The sequence below is a fragment of the Carcharhinus amblyrhynchos genome, chromosome 6 (genome assembly GCF_965287045.1).
Source record: "Carcharhinus amblyrhynchos chromosome 6, sCarAmb.v2.hapA, whole genome shotgun sequence".
NCBI lineage: Eukaryota > Metazoa > Chordata > Chondrichthyes > Carcharhiniformes > Carcharhinidae > Carcharhinus > Carcharhinus amblyrhynchos.
The window spans coordinates 120,569,397-120,592,413 of NC_137329.1; the positions used below are offsets into that span (position 1 = coordinate 120,569,397).

The window sequence follows — 23,017 nt, forward strand, 5'->3', positions numbered from 1 at the left end:
ATTAAACATAGACATGCCCTCTATCATACTGTCTAGGTTTCTCTATTGCTCCTAAGAATATAAAACAATTGTGTTTCAGAACATATTTTTGTGATGCTTTAGCAGTATTATCAGATCACAATATGTCATTGTGTCACGTCAGTTCCCTTGTGAATGTCCAGTTAATTCAGTGAGATGGCATTTATGCCCATAGTTTCCATGCTTCGGGAGTTGGTTATGAGGTGAGCTGACGATCATTAGGCTCCCAAGCAGTGATATAAACTTCCAGCATTTCTCCTTTTATATATAGCACAATTCAAGTATATAGTAATGTGCTAGTAATCCTTCACTGGGACCAATTGCTCAATACTACACAGATATCTACTTGCAAATCACAAAACTGTTTCCACTTAGGGTCAGTAAGTATTTAAGGTCATTGGTAACAGAATTAAGATGGAGGAGAGTGAGTGAGAAGTTTTGTTAAATGCAGTGTGTTGTCACAATTTGTGAAGCACTGCCTCTATGGATAGTGGGAGCAGATTCAACAGTAATTTTCAAGAAGGATCTATATACGAATTTTCAGGGCTATGGGGAAAGAACAAGGGAGTGGAACCTAATTGGATAATTCTTTCAAAGAGCAGCTGGGAAATGATGGACTGAATGACTCTCAGACACCAGACTGACCTTCTGTCTGTTTCTAGCATTTTATGGATTGGTTTTGTACATTTACGGAATTGAATTGTAATGTACAAACTTATTGATCGACTGAAAATATTAAAAAAGTTTCTTTTTATTTCTTGTTTCTGTTTTGTAGTTAATTTTCTTTCATGATTTATTGTTTGAAATTACCGTTTAGATTATTACAGCATATCACTGAATTCTAAGCCATTATGAAGGATTAAGCTCAGTCCAATGACTGATAAGACAGTTGTTGTGTAGTCAGAATGGAGACAATGTCCAAAAGGCGACTTGGTGCAGCTGGCTGATAGACAGGAATATACAGCATTGATGTAAAGAAGCTGTGAAGCGTTTGTCTGTATCTGGCAAGAGAAAAGGTAAGTTGGTAGTTTGGGAAAAACTTAGGCCGAAACCTTACCACCTTGCCTACCATGGATGGAAATTTCTGTTGGCCTTGGGCAGGATTTTATGATCTCACCCAAGCAAGACTATAAAATCCCATCCTTAAAGTCCTCACCGAGATACCAATCTTTATTTTTATCTATGGTTAGAAGCATTTGGAAAATCAGTAGACTTTTCAACCTCTCAAACCTACCCTGTAATCAAGTTAGATCTTGGTGAATCCACCGTTGGGGGTGATGGTAGCATAGTGGGAATATTGATAGACTAGTAATCCAGAGACATAAGCAGGTGTGCTTGGGTTTGAATCCCACTATGGCAGAGAGTGGAATTCAGCAGTATTTAAAATTTGGAACCAGAAACTGTAGTCTTAGTTGTGGTGACCATGAAACTATCATTGATTGTTTTACATACCTATCAGGCTTACTAGTATCCTTTTGGGAAAGAAATCTGTTGTCTTACTTGGTCTGGCCTACATTCAACTCCAGACCCACAGCAAGATGGTTGACTTTTAACTGCTCCCAAGAGTAAATTAAGGATGGGCAACAAATTCTGGTCTTGCCAATAATTTCTACATCCCCTGAAGGAATATTAAAAATAATTCTGCCTTTGCTCTTTATCCTTTGACACCCTCCATAACACAAAGCTGCTGATTTTGATTTTGAAAGTTCTAATCATACCCAAACACCCACAGCATTTTGTGAGGAGAGAGTTCTAAATTTCTTCCACTAATGTGGATTTCCAACATTTCATGCTCGTGTTCCAGATTTCCAGTCTTTGTAGTCTTGCTTTGTATATGGGATATATCCTGGTGGCGCTTTAACAGGTGAAGTATCAATGCTCAGAGGCAAATGATGATGGGGTAAAAAGCAAGTTATATTGTTTTTGCTCTGAATGGAGTATGTACAATATGGCTTAAGATTCCAAATTCGATTTTTATTATAAATAGAAAGATGTGTCAGAGATGACATGACCTTGACCTAAAATGTGCCTTAAATGCATGCTTTGTAACCCCTCTATCAAACAATGAGCAGTTAATTCAACAGAGATAGGATCAACATATAATCTCAACACAGGATAGATTCTGCTACCAGAAGTAATAAGCAGATCACACTTTAATCTGAAATACTGTAGGTATGAAAATGGACTGAAAAATATCAATTTTCCAATCCAAACTTGTAGAGAGCCAAATACCTAACTACAAGTAAGGGCTTGGAAAATCTGCCCAAACAATTATATTAGGAGGTTGACTGTTCTTTTAGTGGCCAGAGATTTCATTTCAATTTAGTTCCTAACAGTATTTATTCCAAGCTAACACACTTGAATTTCTGCCAATGTGTTTCTGCCATTATTAGATTATTAATTGTCCCCTTTTTTATCCAGTTTAGAAGGTATGCAACGAGGAATCATCTCAAACTGCAAGCACTAGACCAGCAAGACTTGCGTATCTTTTTTTCTTCTCTCTCTCTGAACTGATTTGGAGAGCAGATCTTACTTGTTTAAATCACAATCCCAGTAAGAAGCCTAAAACACATCAAGAGCTCCAGTGGGATGGGAGGTTTGATTTCATTGCCATCGAGGCGTAGGTAACGGAGACGAGGCTGTTGGTCCTTTGCAAGCAGCAGGTCAACTGTGTTGACCGGTATGGGGCAGACCTGAGCTCCATTAATATCTGTGGGTTAAAAAGCAACACAGCTGTAGGTTAATTTTGTATTCAAGAGAAAAGCTAGGTCACCATTGAATTTACTTTCAATCTTGCCCTTCATTCTCAATGATGCTGAGAGATCTAAATATTTTAGCAGACCCAAGGAAAGAGTCAGCAATTCCAACATCTGAATAGGTAGGCCCATTGTGCACATGATATTGGGCCTTGGGCCTCATTACCATGGAGACCAAAAAGCCCCCCAGCAATAAAATGATGAGCAGCTTATTTCTGCCCAACATACTGGGGGCATAAGAGGACATTTAGCACCCAAAAATATGAATGAATTTCCAGCTATGAGTGTCTCATGATGAGGAAGTCCATACTGGTGAGGAAGGGCTACTCATGATGGTGTTTAATGAGAGGCAGTTAAAGGGCAATGAGTTGAGTACCTCTAGTGCATTCTTTCAAATGGCATAGTGGGGAGCCAGTGGAGAGTGGACTAGACAGTTTGGAGGGGCTTAAAACTGAGACAAATATTCCCATCTTCCTCCGGGGATATTGTAATGTTATGGATCACCAATTATCTGACTGTCTGACTTTGAGCATGTGCTGTGGATATGTCATTCACACAGGCCTTTAGAAAATCTCAGGAGAGGTGATGACATAGTGGAAATGTCATTGATTTGATTTGACTTATTATTGTCACATATATTGGTATACAGTGAAAAGTATTGTTTCTTGCATGCTATACAAAGTATACCATTCATTAAGGAGAAAGAAACGAGAGAGTGCAGAACTTAGTGTTACAAACATAGCTAGGGTGTAAAAAAAATCAACTTAATATAAGGTAGGTCCATTCAAAAGTCTGATTGCAGCAGGGAAGAAGCTGTTCTTGAGTTGGTTTATACGTAACCTCAGACTTTTGTATCTTTTTCCTGACAGAAGAAGGTGGAAGAGAATATGTCCTGAGCACATGGGGTCCTTGATTATGTTGCCTGCTTTTCCGAGGTAGCGGGAAATGTAAATGGATTCAGATGAGCTAAATTCACAACCCTTTGTAATTTCTTGTGATCTTGGTCAGACTGGACTGGTAATCCTAAAAGCCCAGGCTAATGCTGTGTGGGCATGGGTTCAAATCCCACCACAGCAGTTGCTGGAATTTAAATTCATTTAGTAAATCTGAAATTAAGTCTAGTCACATTAATGGTGGTCATCATGAAGCCATTGTTGATCGTTGTAAAATCCCATCTGGCTCATTCAGTGAAGGAAAACTATCCTTCTAGCTTGGCCTGGCCTACATGTGACTTCACGTCTGCAGTAAGGTGGTTGACTCTGAACTGCCCTTTGCAATGGCTAGTGATGCCCACATCCCATGAAAGAATGAATTTAAAAAAACACATCCATTTATGAAGCTTTTTAGGTGCTATTGGTGTAATCGGACTTTGACTTTAATCTGGATGAGTTTTGGAGATTTGGATAACCTTGCAGGCATTCGATACACAGGCTCTTCACAAGGAAGGCACTTGCGGTTTACTTTGCGCATGAACTTCAAAGCCTGATAATGTGAAACTTGACCATCGATCAGATTTGAGCAGTGGCACAGGCACAGCTTGTATTTAGAGAAAGATTAAAACTTTAATTTTATCTCCATTCTCCCAGCAGGAGTGGGCTGAATGGTGGTCGGTGGAGTGAGCAATTTAAAACGACATTTCAGATTATCTTGAACCATTTACATGTCATGCAATTTTAACTGCCTGCCCAGATGTCTAGTGATAGCTGCTAGTGATAGCTGCCCATCCAGATATCTTTGGGGAGGGAGGATGTTGGTGGCAATGTTATGTAGGGGATGTTAATTAGAGAGATAAAGCTGTGATCCAATGACATTATTGTGATGGTCCATGACTTTAATTTTGGGTCGATGAAGGCTATACTGGCTCAAATCTCATCTCAATTTTCTCTAGTTCTTGTTCCCCACCTGGGGATCCAGTCAGAACCTGACCATTTTGGCTTGACATGTCTGTGAATCCTGCCCCAGGTTAAAATCAGGGCTATAGTGAGAGTCACACAATGCAAGCAAGCGTGCCAACAAAATGATGACCACCAAACTATGCAACTGAATTCATTTCATGCACCATTAGTTACACCTTAGAATCCATTGTTTTTAACAGTGCAGGAAGGAAGGGATGCCAGTTGCTAGGTTCACCCAGTTAAATTCAACACATGTTTACTTTTGCATTAAGTATGATGACTAGAAGAATGATTTTCCATATTGCAATGAGTTAAATAATAACCAGATTGGCAAATGGAAGGTAATGCATATGAATATCTTCTTCACTTCTCTGTCTAAGGGTAAGGTCTTGACCACCACCATTTGCAGGGCAAGGCGGCAGGTTTCAAATCCAACTGGAACAGGGACCAATTCTGTGGATAAGCATCAACCTGATCCACATCAGCCAGCCAACCAACTCAGCCAATATCTATGGCATCGTCCCTTCAATCAGCATCCCACTCCAGGAGCTCCTCTGAATTTTTAAAATTAATTCATGGGATACGGGCATCACTGACTAGGCCAACATTTATTGCTTATCCCTAATTATCCTGAAGAAGGTGCTGTTGAGCTGCTTCCTTGAGCTCCTGCAGTCCATATGGTGTAGGTACACCCATAGTGCTGTTTGGGAGGGAGTTCCAGGATTTTGACCCAGTGATAGTGAAGAAACGGCAATGTATTTCCAAGTCAGGATGGTGTACGGCTTGGAGGGGAACTTCCAGGTGATGGTGTTCTCGGGTATCTGCTGCTCTTGCCCTTCTATTGTAGCCAGTGTGGGTTTAGAAGGTGCTGCCAAAAGGAAACTTGGTGATTTCCTGCAGTGCATCTTGTAGATGTTACACACTGCTGCTACTATGCATTGGAGTGTGTGAATGTTTGTGGATGGGGTGTCAATCAAGCAGGTTGCTTTGTTCAGGATGGTGTCAAACATCTTGAGTGTTGTTGGGATTGCAATCATCTAGTCAAGTGGACAGTATTCCGTTACACTCCTGACTTATGCCTTTAGATGGTGGACAGCTTTGGGGAGTCAGGGGATGAGTTAATCGCTGCAGAATTCTTAGCTGCTCTTGTAGCCACATTATTTATATGGCTACTCCAGTTCATTTTTTGATCCAGAGTATTAGAAATAAGAGGAAGGCTTTCATAATCCAAAGAGATTTCTGGAAGTACAAATCACAGTTTGAAGAAAATAATGAGATTCACAGAGAAATGATTATTGAATTTAAGATTTCTGGGACCATCTCAAACAACAGCAAACTTTGCCCGCAGGTACATCTGTAATAAATAAAGGATGTAAGAAAATTAGAATTGATAGACAAAATATGCAGTGGAGTTATTATTTGATCAGATAATTTTCCCATGTGTGGAGATCAGTCAGGGACCTTGCCTGTGGTGATGTACTCCAGGATATTGCTGGCATTTTGTCTAGCATCTTCAATAGATGCCATAAGCGCATTGCTGCTGCAATTTCCTGCTTCAAGCTCTCAGCTGGCAGAGTTTGGAATTGTCTCTCACATGTGTTTCTCGCCCTGCAGGGGACGGTAACTTGCTTAAGTTTAGGCATCAGATTTTCAGGAATGTTGGAGCAACTGGGTACTACATAACTAATAATGGACATGATGATGAAACGTTTGCGTCTATATTGTGCTTAAAAAAAACTGAAGCAAGTGTTCCCAAAAATATGATTTCCTGTTGTTCCAATTTTTGATTAACTCTTATATGTCACATTCCATATTAGCATTCATAACGGGAACTCCCTATCCACCCTCTCTCGATAGATGATTGTAATCCACAGGAAGACAGGAGCAGGAGTAGACAATTCAGCCCATCGAGCCTGCTCTGCCATTCACTACAATCATTCATTTCAATGCTCTTTTCCCACACTGTTCCTATCAAGCCACTATTTAGTAGTGACATTGTGGAAGCTTATTTGTCAGTCTCCCATCTGTTTAGACATTAACACTGGAATTCTACTGCCCTAACTGCCTTGGAATTGGAGTGGGTGAGGAATGACAATGAAAATGTCCATTGACCTTGGACAGGAATTTCCAGTCTTGCTCTAGTGAGGCTGTAAAATCCTGCCCTATGGGTAGGATTCTCTGATCTTGTCCATTCCTGCCCTGGTGCCAGAATGGAGAATTTTGCACTCAGCCAAAACTCCATTCACTGCAGTGACACTGCACAATCCCAGCCGCAGACAAGGTCAGAGGCTCCCAGTATATGTGTGTATTTTTCGTCCTCCTGCTTTCCGTATATCAATCAAGGCTGATGCACTCATGCTGTGTTGAGGAAATGCTACAATTTTGGAGTTCTGACTTTCAGATGTGATGTTTATCCAAATGCCCTTTCAAGTGGATTTAAAAGATCCCAAGGCATATTTTGAGAAGAGCACCCTTTTCACAGAATCACAAAGTCATAGAGATATAAAGCACAGAAACAGGCCCTTCGGCCCATCTCTTGCATACTGACCAGTTTTCCTAAACTGAACTAATCCCATTTGCCTATGTGTGGCCTATGTGCCTCTAAACCTTTCCTACCCAGCTACCTGTCCAAATTTATTTTAAATGTTGTAATTTTACCTGCTTCTACCGCCTTCTCTGGCACTCATTCCATATATGCACCACCCTCTATGTGAAAAAGTTGTCTCTCAGATCCCTTTTAAATCTTTCTCCTCTCACATCAAACCTATGCCCTTCAGTTTTGGACTCCCCTACCCTGGAGAAAATACCTTGGCTATTCACCTTATCTATGCCCTTGATGATTTTATGAACCAATATAAGGTCACTCCTCATTCTTCTATGCTCCAGGGCAAAAAGTCCAAGCCTTATAATTCAAACCTTCCAGTCCCAATAACACCTTTGTAAATCTTTTTTGCACCCTTTCCCATTTAATAACATCCTTCCTGTGGCAGAGTGACCAGAACTGGACACAGTATTCCAAGTGTGGTCTTGCCAATATCTTGTACAATTGTAATATAACATCCCAACTCCTGTACTCAGTGCTCTGACCAATGAAGGCAAGTGTGCCAAATGCCGCCTTCACCACCCTGTCTACCTGTGATGTCACTTTCAAGGAACTATGTACCTGCACCCTAGGTTTCTCTGTTCGACAATACTCCCAGGGCCCTGCCATTAACTGTGTAAGTCCTGCCCTGGTTTGTCCTACCAAAATGCAACACATTGTACTTATCTGAACTGATCTCCATCTGCCATTCCTTGGCCCACTGGGCCAATTAATTAAGATCCTGATGTAGTCTTAGATAACCTTCTTCACTGTCCACTCCGTTCCTATTTTGGTGTCATCTGCAAACTTACTGACTGTGCATCCTATATTCTTATCCAAATCGTTTACCCTTCATTAAACCAGGTTGACTCTAATGGATTGCATTTTGATTAAACTTCCCGTTATTACTTCCTTTATAATGGATTTTAAAAATTTCCCAGCAACAGAGGTGTTAAGCTAATTGGCCTATAGTTTCCTACATTTTGCCTCCCTCCCTTTTTGAAATAAGTCCTCTAGGGTCTTTTACTTCAATACCTTTGTAATAAAGGCCAACATGCCACCTGTTTTCCTAATTATTTTTTGTACCTGAATGCTAACTTTGTGTCCCTTGTAGGGTACAATCAAACCCCTCTGAACAAAACAGAAACATTTACAAATTTGAAACATTTACAAGTTTCATGTCCTTTTTTTAAAATTCTACTTTTCCATTCTTACAATGAAGGCAAATTACCTCACACTTGCCTGTATTATACTCCTTCTGCCACCTTGTTGCCCATTCACTTAGCCTGTCTTTATGTTTTTGCAGCCTCTGTGACCTCCTTACAAGATACATTCCCACCTAGCTTTGTATCACCAGCAAACTTTCAAAGACACTCTTTTCCTCCAAATAAAAGGTTCTGCGATGGTAACCTGTATGGGTCCTAGCCATGCCCACCTCACAACGGGATTCATTGAACATTTTTCAACTCCTACATGGGGCAACCTCCCTCACCTCTTTTTTGACCATGTTGATGACTTTGTGTTCAGCGTCTTGCCACATGCTGCTTCCTGCCCTTGCTTTGAGCTGAAAATTTCTTCAACCTGGCTTCCAATTTCTACCCCATCCCATATCCATCTTTTCTCTTCTCTTCCTCAATTTGTTTTTGATTAAATCATGAGATTTGGGCAATGCAGATACGACACAGGATAATCTGTTGAATGTGCAGGCTGGTAGGCTGGATCTTTTTACAGTTCTGCTAAAAGGCCACTGACCCAAAACATTATTTCTTTCCCTCCCTACAAATGCTGCTAGGCCTGCTGAGCATTTCCAGCATCTTCTGTTTTTATTTCAGATTTTCAGCATCCGCAGTACTTTACTTTTATAAAGATTTTTGAACTGTGTTTATACAATTACATTTCTTTGTGTATCACATACAAGGCAGCAGCTTAACTTTGAAAGCTAATGAAACAGTGTAAATAAAGCAAACTGAACATGTGATGGAACTGCATGAACTGAATGGAAATTAAATAGGGGAAGCTTCTCATTTTTATCTCCAGATTTTGATTACAAATCTCCGAATTAAGAAAGAATTGAAACATTATTAGAATGGCCTCTAAAGCACTGCTGGAACTTGGAAAATTGCAGCCCAATATAAGTCACCATTGTTTGATATATAGGAAACAAAGACAGTGTTCCAATTCTCATCCCACTCCTAGTGGTGCACCAAGGCAGACTTTCATCAGTTTCCATATGTGTAATTCCCAGAACAGGTGATTATCCCTCAATCACTAATTATCCCTCAATCAACTCTATTTAACAAAAAAATTATTTGTTCTAAACCTTCCCTTGCACACATAGGCTGCAGTTGTAACAGTGACTGGGCTTCAGTTGGATGTGAAGTACTTTGGGTCATCCTGAGGTCATGAATGTTGCTATATAAATGCAATTGTTTTGTTTGGAACTCAGATCCTTAACCAGGGTCTGGCCTTCAAGGATTGCAGACATAGAGAATAAAATAGATAGTACACCGAGTCCAGACAGTTTTATCAACAAAGTCTCAAAGGAAGTGAAGACGGAAATGAATGAAGCTTTAAATGATATAATGTTGGCCCAATAACATTAGGAAGTTGAAACAATTTTGAGAGGTCAAATGGATAATTATTGGAAAAGCTTTAGCATGTTAAAGAACATCCAACATGAATGACAGAATGTCCTGCTTCACCAAGATTTCAAAGTATTCCAAGGACATCATTGATAATGGTGGGCAAGGCAAACTAAATTAGATATGTACTTGGAACTGTGGTCTGCTTTTGATAAGGTTCTACTCCAATGATTACAGTAAAAGTTAAATAGCCTCTTGCACAGGATTCAAAATTGTCTAACAACATGCACCGAATTCTACCACCCCTCCCGCCAAGGAATCTGAGTAGGTGAGAGATGGATAACGGAAACGCCTGTTGACCTTGAGCAGGAATTTTCAGTCTCGCTTGAGTGAGGCCGTAAAATCCCACCTATGCAGTCAAGGATAGGCAGAAACTCAAATGTAGGAGTAAAAAGGGAAGTCAGGTGGAATTCTTCTATCTAATAGATAATGAACTAGTGGAATGAGCTTCCAAGTAGAACTGTTGGTTCGTCTGGTGTAATTTTATAATTTATGAATAGAAAGTTCTGCAATGTCTACTAATCTTCATGTCCAAATTCTGATGATTTCTTACGAGAAATGAAGGTCAAGTCATTGAATATATTCAACGCTCAGATTTTTGATCAACAGGGGTTATGGGAAGATGGATTTGAGGCTATAATCAGCCATAATCTTATTGAACAGCACGGTGGCACAGTGGTTAACATTGCTGCTTTACAGTGCCAGGGCCTTGGGTGACTGTGTGAAGTTTGCACATTCACCCCATGTCTGCGTGGGTTTCTTCCAGGTGCTCTGGTTTCCTTCCAAAGTCCAAAGCTGTACAGTTTAGGTGGATTGGCCAAGGTAAATGTGCAGGGTTATAGGATAGGGTGGGGGTTGGACCTGCGTAACATGGTCCTTCAGTGAGTCGTGTAGGCCCAATGGGCTGAATGACCATTTTCTGCACTGTAGGAATTCCGTGGGTCTAATGACCTATTCCTGCTCCTATTTCTTATGTTGATGAGTTCGCTCCCAGCAGACAAATTTCTGCCTCAGAATTGCAACTTCATAACGCCTGTCCTAAAATCTCACAAATACCAGAGCCAACAATTTGGTGATCTATTACTTCAAGTACCTTTAAGTACCTAAGAGTTGGCAAAGGAACAGGACAACTATGATGAATAGCTTATCTGTCATATCTGCTCATTTCTGAACCATATTACTGTGACTTGCCAAGTTTGTGAATTATGCTTGAAATGCATTTGCTCTCATTCGCAAAACAATATGGCTTCATGATAACCAGTTACTTACTTTTGATTTTGTTGTGGTCAAGGTACAAGTGTTCAAGACTAAAATGGATGGGTGGGACTGAGGTGAGTTGGTTGTGCGACAGCTGCAAGTCTATTATGGACGACACGTTAAAAACGGTCTCGGGAATTCCAGTGTCAGAGATCTCATTATAATTCAGCCTGACGGAGGACAGCCTGGGCATACTGCTGAAGTAGTCCTGTGGGATTGCTGTGATGGCGTTATTGTCCAAGAAGAGCTGCAGGGTTGAAGAGGGGAGCTGTGGGGGCATTGCCTTCAGGCCATTTTTGGCCAAATTGATCTGCATCAGAGCTTTCAGTCCTCGAAACGTGTTTGCCTCAATGATAAAGTCCCTCAGGTTGTTCCCCTGCAGGTCAAGCACCATCAGCTTCCCTAGATTGGCGAAGGCTCCCTCAGGAATGCTGGAAATCTTGTTCCTGGCCAGGTGTAGGTGCTCTAGACTACTGGGTAGGGGTGCAGGCACTGCCTCAAGATTATTATCATCAAAGTATAGGTAGAGCAGGTTTTCCATCCTCTGAAAAAGACCCTTATCGATTTTGCTGCTTGTGATCTTGTTCTTATTTAAGTTTATCCAGCTCAAATGAGTTTTGTTCTTGAAGGACTTCTCCGAAAGTGCTTCAATGAAATTGTTTTGAATGTATGCATACAAGACCCTTGATGGTACTTTGGGCATCTCTTGGAGCTTTTGGCTGTCACAGTACAAGGCATTAGAAAAGTTAGGAGGGCACCGGCATTCTTTCGGGCATTCATAAAAATATTCCATGCGCTCTATATAGTTTGACATGTCCTGACACCAAGTGCCACTGCTCAGAAATAGAACAATTAGAACAGGCTGGATTGCAACTTTCATGTTTGCAATTACCCTGGAAAAGAAAAACAAAAGGGAAAAAAATCAATTGTTTCTTCACACTCTTTGTTCAGCATAACTCTATAATCGTGAGAGGAATTTTATAAAGATGCAGATACGTCAATTCTGCCTCACACCTCATGATGGTTAGGGTGTTAAGACTAAAAACCTGTCTCCTCTTGCCTCTCTTCACTGCCACCGAATCCTCCGTCCCCCCAGTGACCAAGGAAGTCATATAACCTTCTAAAATAGAGAAAAGACTCGGCATTGTGAGTCCAATGACAAAAAACACAGTGAAGGAATATTTTGGAAGGTTCCTGTTTGCCTATCCCTGATGACTGAAACAACTCCAAGAGAGTAAATGGACCCAGTGTTCTCTCCAAAGCAGACATTGCCAAACATTTTTCTGGTGTGACACCATTTTATTACCTCAGACTTTGTGTAGTCCTAGAGCGAAAATTTGGGGGTACGGTAGCTGTTGAGCAGTGGGAAGGTGCTATTCCAGTTGCTGAGTGGGGAGTAGGACAGGGGCGGGAGGCTTTATGCCAAGACCAGGGGTTGGAGCGGGGGCAGGGGAGTTAGCGGAGGAACATAAGCTGAATTTTAGGGAAGCTGATGGAAAAGCAGCATTTCTTTGAAAAAAACTAACCCCTACTCAGCAGCTGCAACAGGGCTTCAGAGTGCAGTGCATTAGGTCACGCCCACCAATAGAAAAGAATGTGAGGACTTAAAGAGGCCTCACAGCTGTCAGACATCAGTCTGAGTCCCACGATAGCCATTGCTGCCTCAGAGGTACAATCACAAAATTTGTTTTGTGACCCCACTGGGTTGGTGACCCACTGATTGGGAAGACCTGCTCTAAAGATACATGATTTGCAGATTATGTGATCTCTGCCCCACTCAAGAATTGATCCGGCTCCCACTTAAAAGGTGGAGGGTGAGTCAACATATCAGCCATGATTAATTAAGGTCAAATCTACTTACAATTCCAGCAAAAACTGCACCAAGTATCTGTTTTCCTCTGATGTGCCCAGTGCCTTGCACTGAAATTATATTCCAATGATCATCTTTCTATAAGAGTGCTCACAAGGGCCCATTTTCCAAGTTTGCGCTGCCAGTTGTGAGGCTGTCATGTGTATACAAAGAACAAAAAACAAAGAAAACAGGAACAGGTTCTTAAGCCCATCAAGCCTGTGCCGATCATAGTGCCCTAACTAAAGAAAATCTTCTGCCCTTACTCGGTCTGTATCTCTCTATTCCATCCCTACTCATGTTCCCATCCAGATGCCTCTTAAATGCTGCTAATGTTCCTGCTTCCACCACATCCTCTGGCAGCACGTTCCAGGCACCCACCACTCTGCGTGAAAATCTTCCCCCGCACATCTCCCTTAAACTTTCCCCCTCTCACCTTGAACCTATGCCCCCTTGTAATTGACACTCCCACACTTGGAAAAAACCTCTGACTATCCACCCTGTCTGTGCCTCTCATAATTTTGTAGGCCTCTATCAGGTCTTATCAGCCTCCGACTTTCCAGTGAAAACAATCTTAGTTGATTCATTCCCTCCTCATAGTCAACACTCATGAGACCAGGCAACACCCCAGTGAACCTTCTTTGTACTCTCTCCAAAGCTTCCACATCCTTCTGATAATGTGACCAGAACTGCACACAATACTCCATATGCAGCCTAACCAAGGTTTTATATAGTTGCAACACGGTTTCCCAACTCCTGTACTCAGTGCCCCGGCTGATGAAGGCAAGTATGCCATATGCCTTCTTAATCACCTTGGCCATCTGTGTGTGGGAACTGTGGACCTGCATGCCCAGACCCCTCCATATGTTAATGTTCCTAAGGGTTCTGCCTTTTGCAGTATAATTCATACCTAAATTTGATCCTCCAAAATGCATCACCCTGCATTTGTCCAGATTGAACTCCATCTGCTATTTCTGTGCCCAAGTCTCCAACCTATCCACATCCTGTTATATCCTCAACAGGGACAATCCTCAGCACTATCAGCAATTCCACCAATCTTTGTGTCATGTGCAAACCTACTAATCAGACCACCCACATTTTCCTCTGGATCTACAAACAACAGAGATCCCAGCATTGATCCCTGTGGAACACCACTAGCTACAGATCTCCATTCTGAAAAACATCCTTCCACCGCTGCTCTCTGTCTTCTATGACCAAGCCAGTTCTGTATTCATCTGTAGAAGTATTAGTAAAACATACAGTAATCTAGGCTTTATTAATACGAACATTGAATACAAGTTAGTGCATGGAGTTGATGCTGAACTTGTACGAGACATTAGTTAGACCTCAGCTGGAATATTGTGCACAGTTCTGGGCACCACGCTATAAGAAGGATGTGAATGCATTGGAGAGAATGCAGAAGAGCTTTCCAAGAATGGTTCCAGAAGGAGAAACTTCAGTTATGATAATAGATTGGAGAGATTGCTACTGTGCTCCTTGGAGAGAAGCAGGCTGAGAGAAGAGAACTGGAAAGAATACATAGGAAGAAACTGTTCCCACTCGGAAAAAGATGAAGAATGAAAGGGCACAGATTTAAAGTGATTTGCAAAAGAAGCAAATGTGATGTGAGAAAAACTTTCACACAGCGAGTGATTCGGGTCTGGGACGTATTGTCTGGAAGTGTAGTGGATGCAGGTTCAATCAAGGCATTCAAAAGGGAATTAGATGATCACTTGAATAGAAACAATGTGCAGGGGTACAAGGAAAAGGCAGGGGAATGGCATTAAGTCATGATACTCATTTGGACAGCTGGTGCAGACATGATTAGCCAAATGGCCTTCTTCTTTACTGTAACAATTCTGTAATTCTGTTTTTTTTAAAGCTGAATATATAGCCCTTTCAGGGGAGAAGTTCAGAAACAATTCTTCATTATGGAAATGTGGATCTCTCACCCCACAAAAAGCAGCAGTTGCTCCCTCATCTCATTGTTTTAAATCTGTGATCACTTGTTTTCTTTGCTAGCCAATGGTATGAAGGAACATGATGCAGAGGTGGATGAATGGAGTCAGGATGCAGAATAGCCATGATCTTACTGAATGGTGGAACAGGTGCAAGGGATCCTATGCTCCAAATAAGCTATAGAGTGCTTTGGGAAGTTGGATAAATACAACTTCTTTATTGTGCTTTTTATATTACTGACGATAGTGAGAAAATCAAAGGAAGGCAAGATAGGTGGGAGCACTGTAAAAGTTCAGCAAGCATTGCATCCCAAAGAGAACAGTTGTCATTTGTTCTTGTTGCCCGATCTCTATAGTTTAGGCACTTTTCAATTTGCTAATTCGGCATTGATCCAATGAACCTTGACCTTTAGAAGCCCTCTCATATAGAACATGAGGAAATTTCACAAATAGCTGGAGGCTATACTGTTCTAATGAGAAATAGCAGAGACTCAGGCACAGCAAAAACTGGAAATCAACAGCTTTTCCAACATAAACTAATGAAAAATATTCTGAGAGGAAAATGCCTCAAAACCAACATGCTAGGGAGTCACATCATGAATCCTTAATGAGGTTAGACGGGTAATGGAGAAGGGAAGTGCCCAGACTGAGGGTCTGAAGTGTGTCTACTTTAATGCCAGGAGTGTAGTGAACAAAGTAGATGAGCTTAGGGCGTGGATTGCTGCTTGGGAATGTGATGTGGTGGCCATTACAGAGACTTAGATGTCTCAGAGACAGGACTGGGTACTTCAGGTGCCGGGATTCAGATGCTTCAGGAAAGACAGGGAGGGGGGCAAAAGAGGTAGCGGAGTGGCACTGTTGATCAGAGACAGTGTTATGGCTGCAGAGAAGGTGGATGCTGTGGAGGGACTGTCTACGGAGTCTCTGTGGGTGGAAGTCAGGAACAGCAAAGAGTCGATAACTTTGCTGGGTGTTTTCTATAGGCCGCCCAATAGTGACAGGGAAGTTGAGGTGCAGATAGGGAAACAGATCCTAGAGAGATGTAGTAATAACAGAGTTGTCGTGATGGGAGACTTTAATTTCCCAAACTTCCCTAGGGTAAGGGGTTTGGATGGGGAGGAGTTTGTTAGATGTGTTCAGGAGGGTTCCTGACACAGCACGTGGATAAGCCTACGAGAGGAGAGGTTGTACTTGACCTGGTGCTGGCTAATAAACCAGGACAGGTGACGGATCTCTCGGTGGGAGAGCATCTGGGGGATGGAGATCATAATTCTATCGCCTTCATGATAGCATTGGAAAGAGATAGGATCAGGCAGGCTAGGAAGGTGTTTGTCTGGAGTAAGGGGAAATATGATGACATCAGGCAGACAATTGGACGAATAAACTGGAAGGACGTGTTCTTGGGGAAAAGTACTGAAGGAAGGTGGCGGATTTTCAAGGAATGTTTGACTGGAGCTCTGCACGACAAAGTTCCGATGAGACAAAGAGGTTTTGGTAGGTCGCGGGAGCCGTGGTGCACGAAGGTTGTGGTGAACCTGGACAGGAAGAAAAGAAAGGTGTATAAAAGGTTCAGAGAGCTAAGAGATGTTAAGGATCTAAAGGAGTATAAGGCTTGTAGAAAGGAGCTTAAAAAGGAAATTAGGAGAGCCAGAAGGGGACATGAGAAGGCCTTGGTGGGTAAAATTAAGGAGAATCCCAAGGCGTTCTACAAATATGTGAAGAGTTAAAGGATGAGAAAAGAAGGAATAGGACCGATAAAAGGTGAAGGGGGAAAAGTCTGTGTGGAACCTGAAGACACAGCAGAGGTGCTTAATGAATACTTTGCCTCAGTATTCATGGTGGAAAGTGATCTGGGAGGTTGTACTACAGGTTTGTGGCAGACTGAAAAGATTGAGTATGTGGATATTAAGAGAGAGGATGTGTTGGAACTTTTAAATTCTATTAAGATAGATAAGTCGCTGGAACCGGATGGGATGTACCCCAGGTTATTGTGGGAGGTGAGGGAAGTGATTGCAGAGCCCCTGGCGATGATCTTTGCATTGTCAATGGTGACGGGAGAGATTCCGGAGGATTGGAGGATTGCAGACGTGGTTCCTATTTTCAAGAAAGGGAACAGGGATAGCCCGGGAAATTACCGACAGGTGAGTCTGACCTCAGTGGTTGGTAAGTTGATGGAGAGGATTCTGAGGGACAAGATTTATGAGCATTTAAGAGAAGTTTAGAATGATCAGGAATAGTCAGCACGGCTTTGTCAAGGGCAGGTCATGCCTTACGAGCCTAGTTGAGTTCTTCGAAAATGTGACTGAACACATTGACGAAGGAAGAGCGGTGGACGTGGTTTACATGGACTTCGGCAAGGCATTTGATAAGGTCCCCCATGCAAGACTTCTTGAGAAGGTGAGAGGGCATGGGATCCAAGGGGCTTTGGCCTTGTGGATCCAGAACTGGCTTGCCTGCAGAAGGCAGAGGGTGGTTGTCAATGGGTCTTTTTCTGCATGGAGGTCGGTCACCAGCGGAGTGCCCCAGGGATCTGTTCTAGGACCCTTGCTGTTTGTCATTTTCATAAATGACCTACATGAGGAAGTGGAGGGATGGGTTAGTATGTTCGCTGACGATACGAAGGTTGGTGGTGTTGTGGATAGTCTGGAGGGATGTCAGAAGTTACAGCGTGACATAGATAGGATGCAAGACTGGGCGGAGAAGTGGCAGATGGACTTCAATGCGGATAAATGTGTAGTGGTCCATTTTGGCAGGACCAATGGGATGCAGGAGTACAATATCAAGGGTAGGAGTCTTAGCTGGGTTGAAGAGCAGAAGGATCTTGGGGTTCGGGTCCATATGACTCTTAAATCGGCCTCGCAGGTGGAGGATGTGGTCAAGAAGGCGTATGGTGTACTGGCCTTCATTAATCGAGGGATTGAGTTTAGGAGTCGGGAGGTAATGCTGCAACTTTATAGGACCCTTGTCAGATCCCACCTGGAGTACTGTGCGCAGTTATGGTTGCCTCACTACAGGAAGGATGTGGAAGCTATTGAGAGGGTGCAGAGGAGATTTACAGGGATGTTGCCTGGATTGGGAGGCACGTCTTATGAAAATAGGTTGAGGGAGCTAGGTCTCTCCCTGGAGAGACGAAGGTTGAGAGGCAACCTGATAGAGGTTTATAAAATGTTGAGAGGAATAGATAGGGTGGATTCTCGGAGGCTATTTCCCAGGGCTGAAATGGTCGCTACGAGAGGACACAGGTTTAAGGTGCTGGGAAGCAAGTACAGAGGAGATGTTAGGGGGAAGTTTTTCACTCAGAGGGTGGTGAGTGAGTGGAATCAGCTGCCGTCGGTGGTGGTAGAGGCGAACTCGCTGGGGTCTTTTAAAAGACTTCTGGATGAGTGTATGGGATCTAATGACATTGGAAATTACAGATAGTTCTATGGCTTGGTAGGTATAGATGTGATCAGCGCAACTTGTGGGCCGAAGGGCCTGCTTGTGCTATAGTGTTCTATGTTCTATGTTCCATGTTAAACAAGGGTAGTCTATAGACAGAAACATCAACCATACCCTGAATTGAAACATTTAAGACTTATAGCAATCACAAGGTGGGAAATATAAATGTTCCTGCAATTGTGCTACTCTGAAAATTGACACATCGAATGACGATTTCAGTCAGTGGATTGTGGCATACTGCAGAAATTAATGTTCAACAATAAAATAATGAGCCCAAGTGGCAGAAATATGTGGGCGTAAGCCCCATTCCAGAAACTTGAGCCCATTGCAGTACAGAGGGAGTGCTGCACTGTCAGAGATTCTGGCTCGGATTTTACAACCCTGCCATGGTGAGATGCACCATGGTGTGGCAGGTCAGCAAAAGGTTTGCCGACTTTTGGAGAACCTCACAAAGAAACCTGGTCTGGCTGCTATCTCTAGCAGGTTTTTCCCAACCAGCGAAAAGATATTACTCCCATCTTGAGTTAAAGTAGCAGGGCAGATCCCAGTGACATCATCAGATTTCAAATTGCATATTTAAAGAGGACCCTAGCTGGCTTGGGATATGTATCCACACTGCCTTTAATTAGAATTGCAGTCAGTCAGTTTGGTAAATCCATTTTAACTGGGGCATGGCAAGGAAGAAGAGGGTGATATTTCAAATTCCACTGCTGAGTGGGGATGTGGGAGAGTAGAGGATAAATGTCGAGATCATATAATTCACTGTGCAGTTTACAGTCCGACTGATCAAAGACTCTTCTGCATGACTTTATATCCTGAGGGGAATTTCTGTCCAAATAGTCCTTGATCTTTCAAAGGGAAATCTTGTGTAAATATAGACTGTTTACACATTCAATATCCTCACTGTTCAATCCAGATCATCTGCCTGAAAACCCACAAAATATCATAGAGAATTTCAAAGATCCCACTCCCCAAACTCAGAGGCCAAAATTCTCCAAAAAAAATTTTATGTGTTGAATTTGCGTGAAAACTAGAGTAATTCATGCTGTTTTTTTCAGTTGGAGTTGAGAGAAGAATCTCCCACACTCTGAGCACTGCAGAGGCCACTGGTGTAAATATCATTAAATTTCAAGGGGCAAGATTTAACCCTGCTGGAGAGGCTGAAATCAGCGCAGTACCGAGATTGGCTCATACGCAGCAGCCCTGCACTGCCGACCTCCCGATTGCTGGTCAGCTTGAATGCTGGCTGGCCCCGCAACCCCTGCAACGACAGGTCTCTGCATCCCCTTAGCCCAATCACTGGCCCCCTGATCATTCCCAGGCCCAGCTCTGAACCCTCCCCCCACCCCCATCCTGATCTTCAGCCCTCCCCCAAACTGATCACCTCCCCTCAACAGTTATTCCACCCCCCCACCCCCCCACAGTCCTGATCTACCCCCTGCAATGCCAACCCTTCCCCACAGGATGCCACCCATCCCAGGCTTACCCAGCTCCCCCAGTCTACCACAATTGCTGACCTTCCTTCTTCCCCCACTGATCCCGATTGCAGAGTGAATCTCCCACCACCACCGATTGCCTCTAGGCCCTGCCCCATCAAGCCCTGTCCCCTAGGCCTCATCCCCATTTGCTCCATCCCTTGGCACTGCCCCAAGCCCCATGGGCAGTGCTGACGTGTCCCTTGGGCGGTGCTGGGGGCCAATGCCCAGGGGCACATCCCCATTACTTGACCTACTGGGGAGCCCTGACTGCCCCCTTTGCTTCAGCAGGGTCGCTAGTTCCCCAAAAGTGGGGAGCTACTGTAACCCCTGATGGATGAAATCACTCTGGTGTGGTGGGGAATGCTAATGGGCCTGGTACTTCAGTCCCAGACCCACTATCTCATTCAAATTATATTGAAATGACCATTTATCTAGTCTTTGCGCCTCCTTGCTGATTTCAGGCGTGGACTTGACTCTGCCGAAAATCTGGCACTCGGAGACACTAGCACGCGAATCCTGTGAATTGCCCACTGTGGGATTCTCCCGGTCCCCTGCGCTAAAGCATTAGCACAGCAGGATGGAAGAATGGTCCCCAGAATTTAAAAAAATTAATGGGCACAATTCTCCGGGAAAAAAACTTTCTAATTGTTGTCCGCAGCTGGTGAGAGTCCCACTGCGACGGTTGCTGCTATTTGGTTCACCATTCACCTACACTTAAAATTTTGTTTGGAGTGGAGACCTAAAAATGCCAGCAAAATCAGAGTTTGGGCACTCCAATCCCCTGGCAGCCCCAGACACCCCATTCCACCTCTACTCGCTGGCTAAGACCATCTCCGCACTCGCTGGCATTAGGCACTCAGCTCCCGCTATGGGGTCGCCAATGACCCCCCTTCCCCTAGCTTAAGGCCCTCCCCATCCCTATTCAGCCCCACCCTTCAGACCCCCCTATCCAGGTCCTCCGCCCTCAACCCCACTTGCTGCTCTCCCTTTGGCACTGACAGGTTGGCACTGCAAGGGTGCCAGGGGCCGTGCCTGGGCTAACCACAGCCACATGGTAACCTGAGTGTGAACCAGAAACCAGATTACGTCAGGACACAGGGAGGGGGAAAATTCCGTTGCTGAACATCCTATGACTCTCCAGCTCCAACGTGAACAGTGCATGAGAGCGTATTGGCAAGAAATTTACACCCAAAGTCTTTGGCCACTTTTAAACCAGGAAACTGTGAGGCAGTATGTGTGCATAAGGATTAACGTAATGCAAAAACAAGCGCTTTACCTTGTTCACTTCGCACTCCAGGTCTAAAAAAGTCACCTACCTGTCCTCCACTACTAATGCTCAACAAACTCTCCTCACACGAGGCAAGCAAGAAAGGGAAGACTGGTCTACTGGGTCAAAGATTGTTGTTGCCCTGGTAGCTTCCAGAGCAGCCAAAATGGTGCGTTGGCCATCTCGATTAACTGTTAATGTTGTCCCAGCAGAGAGATGAAATTATTTGCTTGAGCCTGAACCCAAGCAAAAGACATGGGACACCCTGGTCAGTGAGCAGACTGATGGGTAAACAGGACTTGAGGTAGAATCTTGACAGTACAAAAGGAGGCTATTCAGCCTATCGAGTCCACACAGACCACAATCCCATCCAGGTCGTATTCCCGTGACCCCACATATTTACCCTGCTAATCTCCCGATACAAGAGTCAATTTAGCATGGCTAAATCAATTGAACCCACACATCTTTGGACGATGTGAGGAAACTGGCGCACCGAAGGAAACCCACGCAGACACAAGGAGAATGTGTAAACTCCACACAGACAGTGACCTGAGGCCGGAATTGAACCTGGGTCCCTAGTGCTTTGAGGCAGCAGTTCCACTGTGCCACTGTACCACCAACGTGAATTAGAATGAGCTCCAAATTTAAGGGGGATACAAAATAGACCAGCTGGGAGAGCACTGGAATCTCATGTCTCGAGGTGACAAACACATACCAGGTGTAGACACATTTAATCACCTTGATATAAAATAAAGTCATCTGGATTACATTTTCTACATTACCAACCATTACCAACCCAACATCAAAGGAAACTGTCGTTGCTGTTTATTGGACAGCTCAAAAAGGCAGGAAGTCCTGGTTGATAATTTTTCAATGATTATTGTCTCAGGAATAACAGCTGATTTATCCAGAGGCCAAATAACAGCCTCATATATAAATAAACAAAGTTTGAATAGAAATAACCTGCAGTTCAAAACTTTTTAACTCTCTCCATGTTTATTTTAGTTCTTATTTTGCAAGATTAACTAGGGAAGAAAATGTTTAAGTGGATCGTTATTTCAATTCAATAGATAAAGACGCCATGCAGTTAACATATATATTGTAATCATTGCTCCAATCAATTGATTGCATGCAAGAAAATAGATTAGGGTGAGTACACATGACAAAGAGGTAGTAATCTCCACCGCAAAAACAAATGAGCTTGTCAGCTTTATGACACAACAGGAAACCAATTAACAAGCATCATTATGTTGTTATATGATTTGCACCATATGTTTTTTTATTGTGATCACGTAGTTAACGCATTAAATCCCGCATCCTTTATTTTGAACATGGTGGTCTTATTGCTGGTACAAATGTAACCTGGCTATGACAGCCTTGAATGTGCAATGCAGCACCCATCACCAAACACCAGGATACTGAATAGGAAACTGAGTGGAGCAGGAGAAGGATGACACATGGGGAGACTGCAGGGATCCTAAAAAGCGATCACAGCTCACTCGCTGTCCTGTAACGTAAAGATCAATACTGAGACAGCGTAAGGAGAACTAGAGACGTACCTTTGTCACAACTGCATCTCGAACCACACATGCTGTTCCCAACTGCATAGCCCCCAAACATCAGCTTAGCACTCCAACTACCTGATATGATTTGTAGATCTGACGGATAGGGGAATTATATCTTAATCCTTATTTGAGAGTCACGTTCCAATTGGAACACAATCACCAAAACAAAACACAAACAAATATAAATAGTTTCATCTGTCTTTGATATTTTTGATAACTTCCCCAATCAGAACCAGTGTACGTCACAAAACCTGAGCCAAGGTTTTCTCGAAAGCAAGTGGGGAATGTCAGCTTTGTGATGATAATGCTTTTT

At 43.1% G+C, this 23,017-nt stretch overlaps 1 protein-coding gene across 1 annotated transcript; it reads right to left on the bottom strand.

Annotated features, from left to right (window-relative positions):
* Window positions 1-2,555: 2,555 nt before the first annotated feature.
* On the bottom strand, window positions 2,556-12,029 carry kera (keratocan). Its single transcript, XM_080191763.1, has 2 exons — window positions 11,162-12,029; window positions 2,556-2,728 (listed from the first exon to the last, which is right to left on the bottom strand). The coding sequence occupies exons 1-2, from the start codon at window positions 12,027-12,029 to the stop codon at window positions 2,556-2,558; spliced, it is 1,041 nt and encodes a 346-aa protein (XP_080047889.1).
* Between the last annotated feature and the right edge of the window lie 10,988 nt (window positions 12,030-23,017).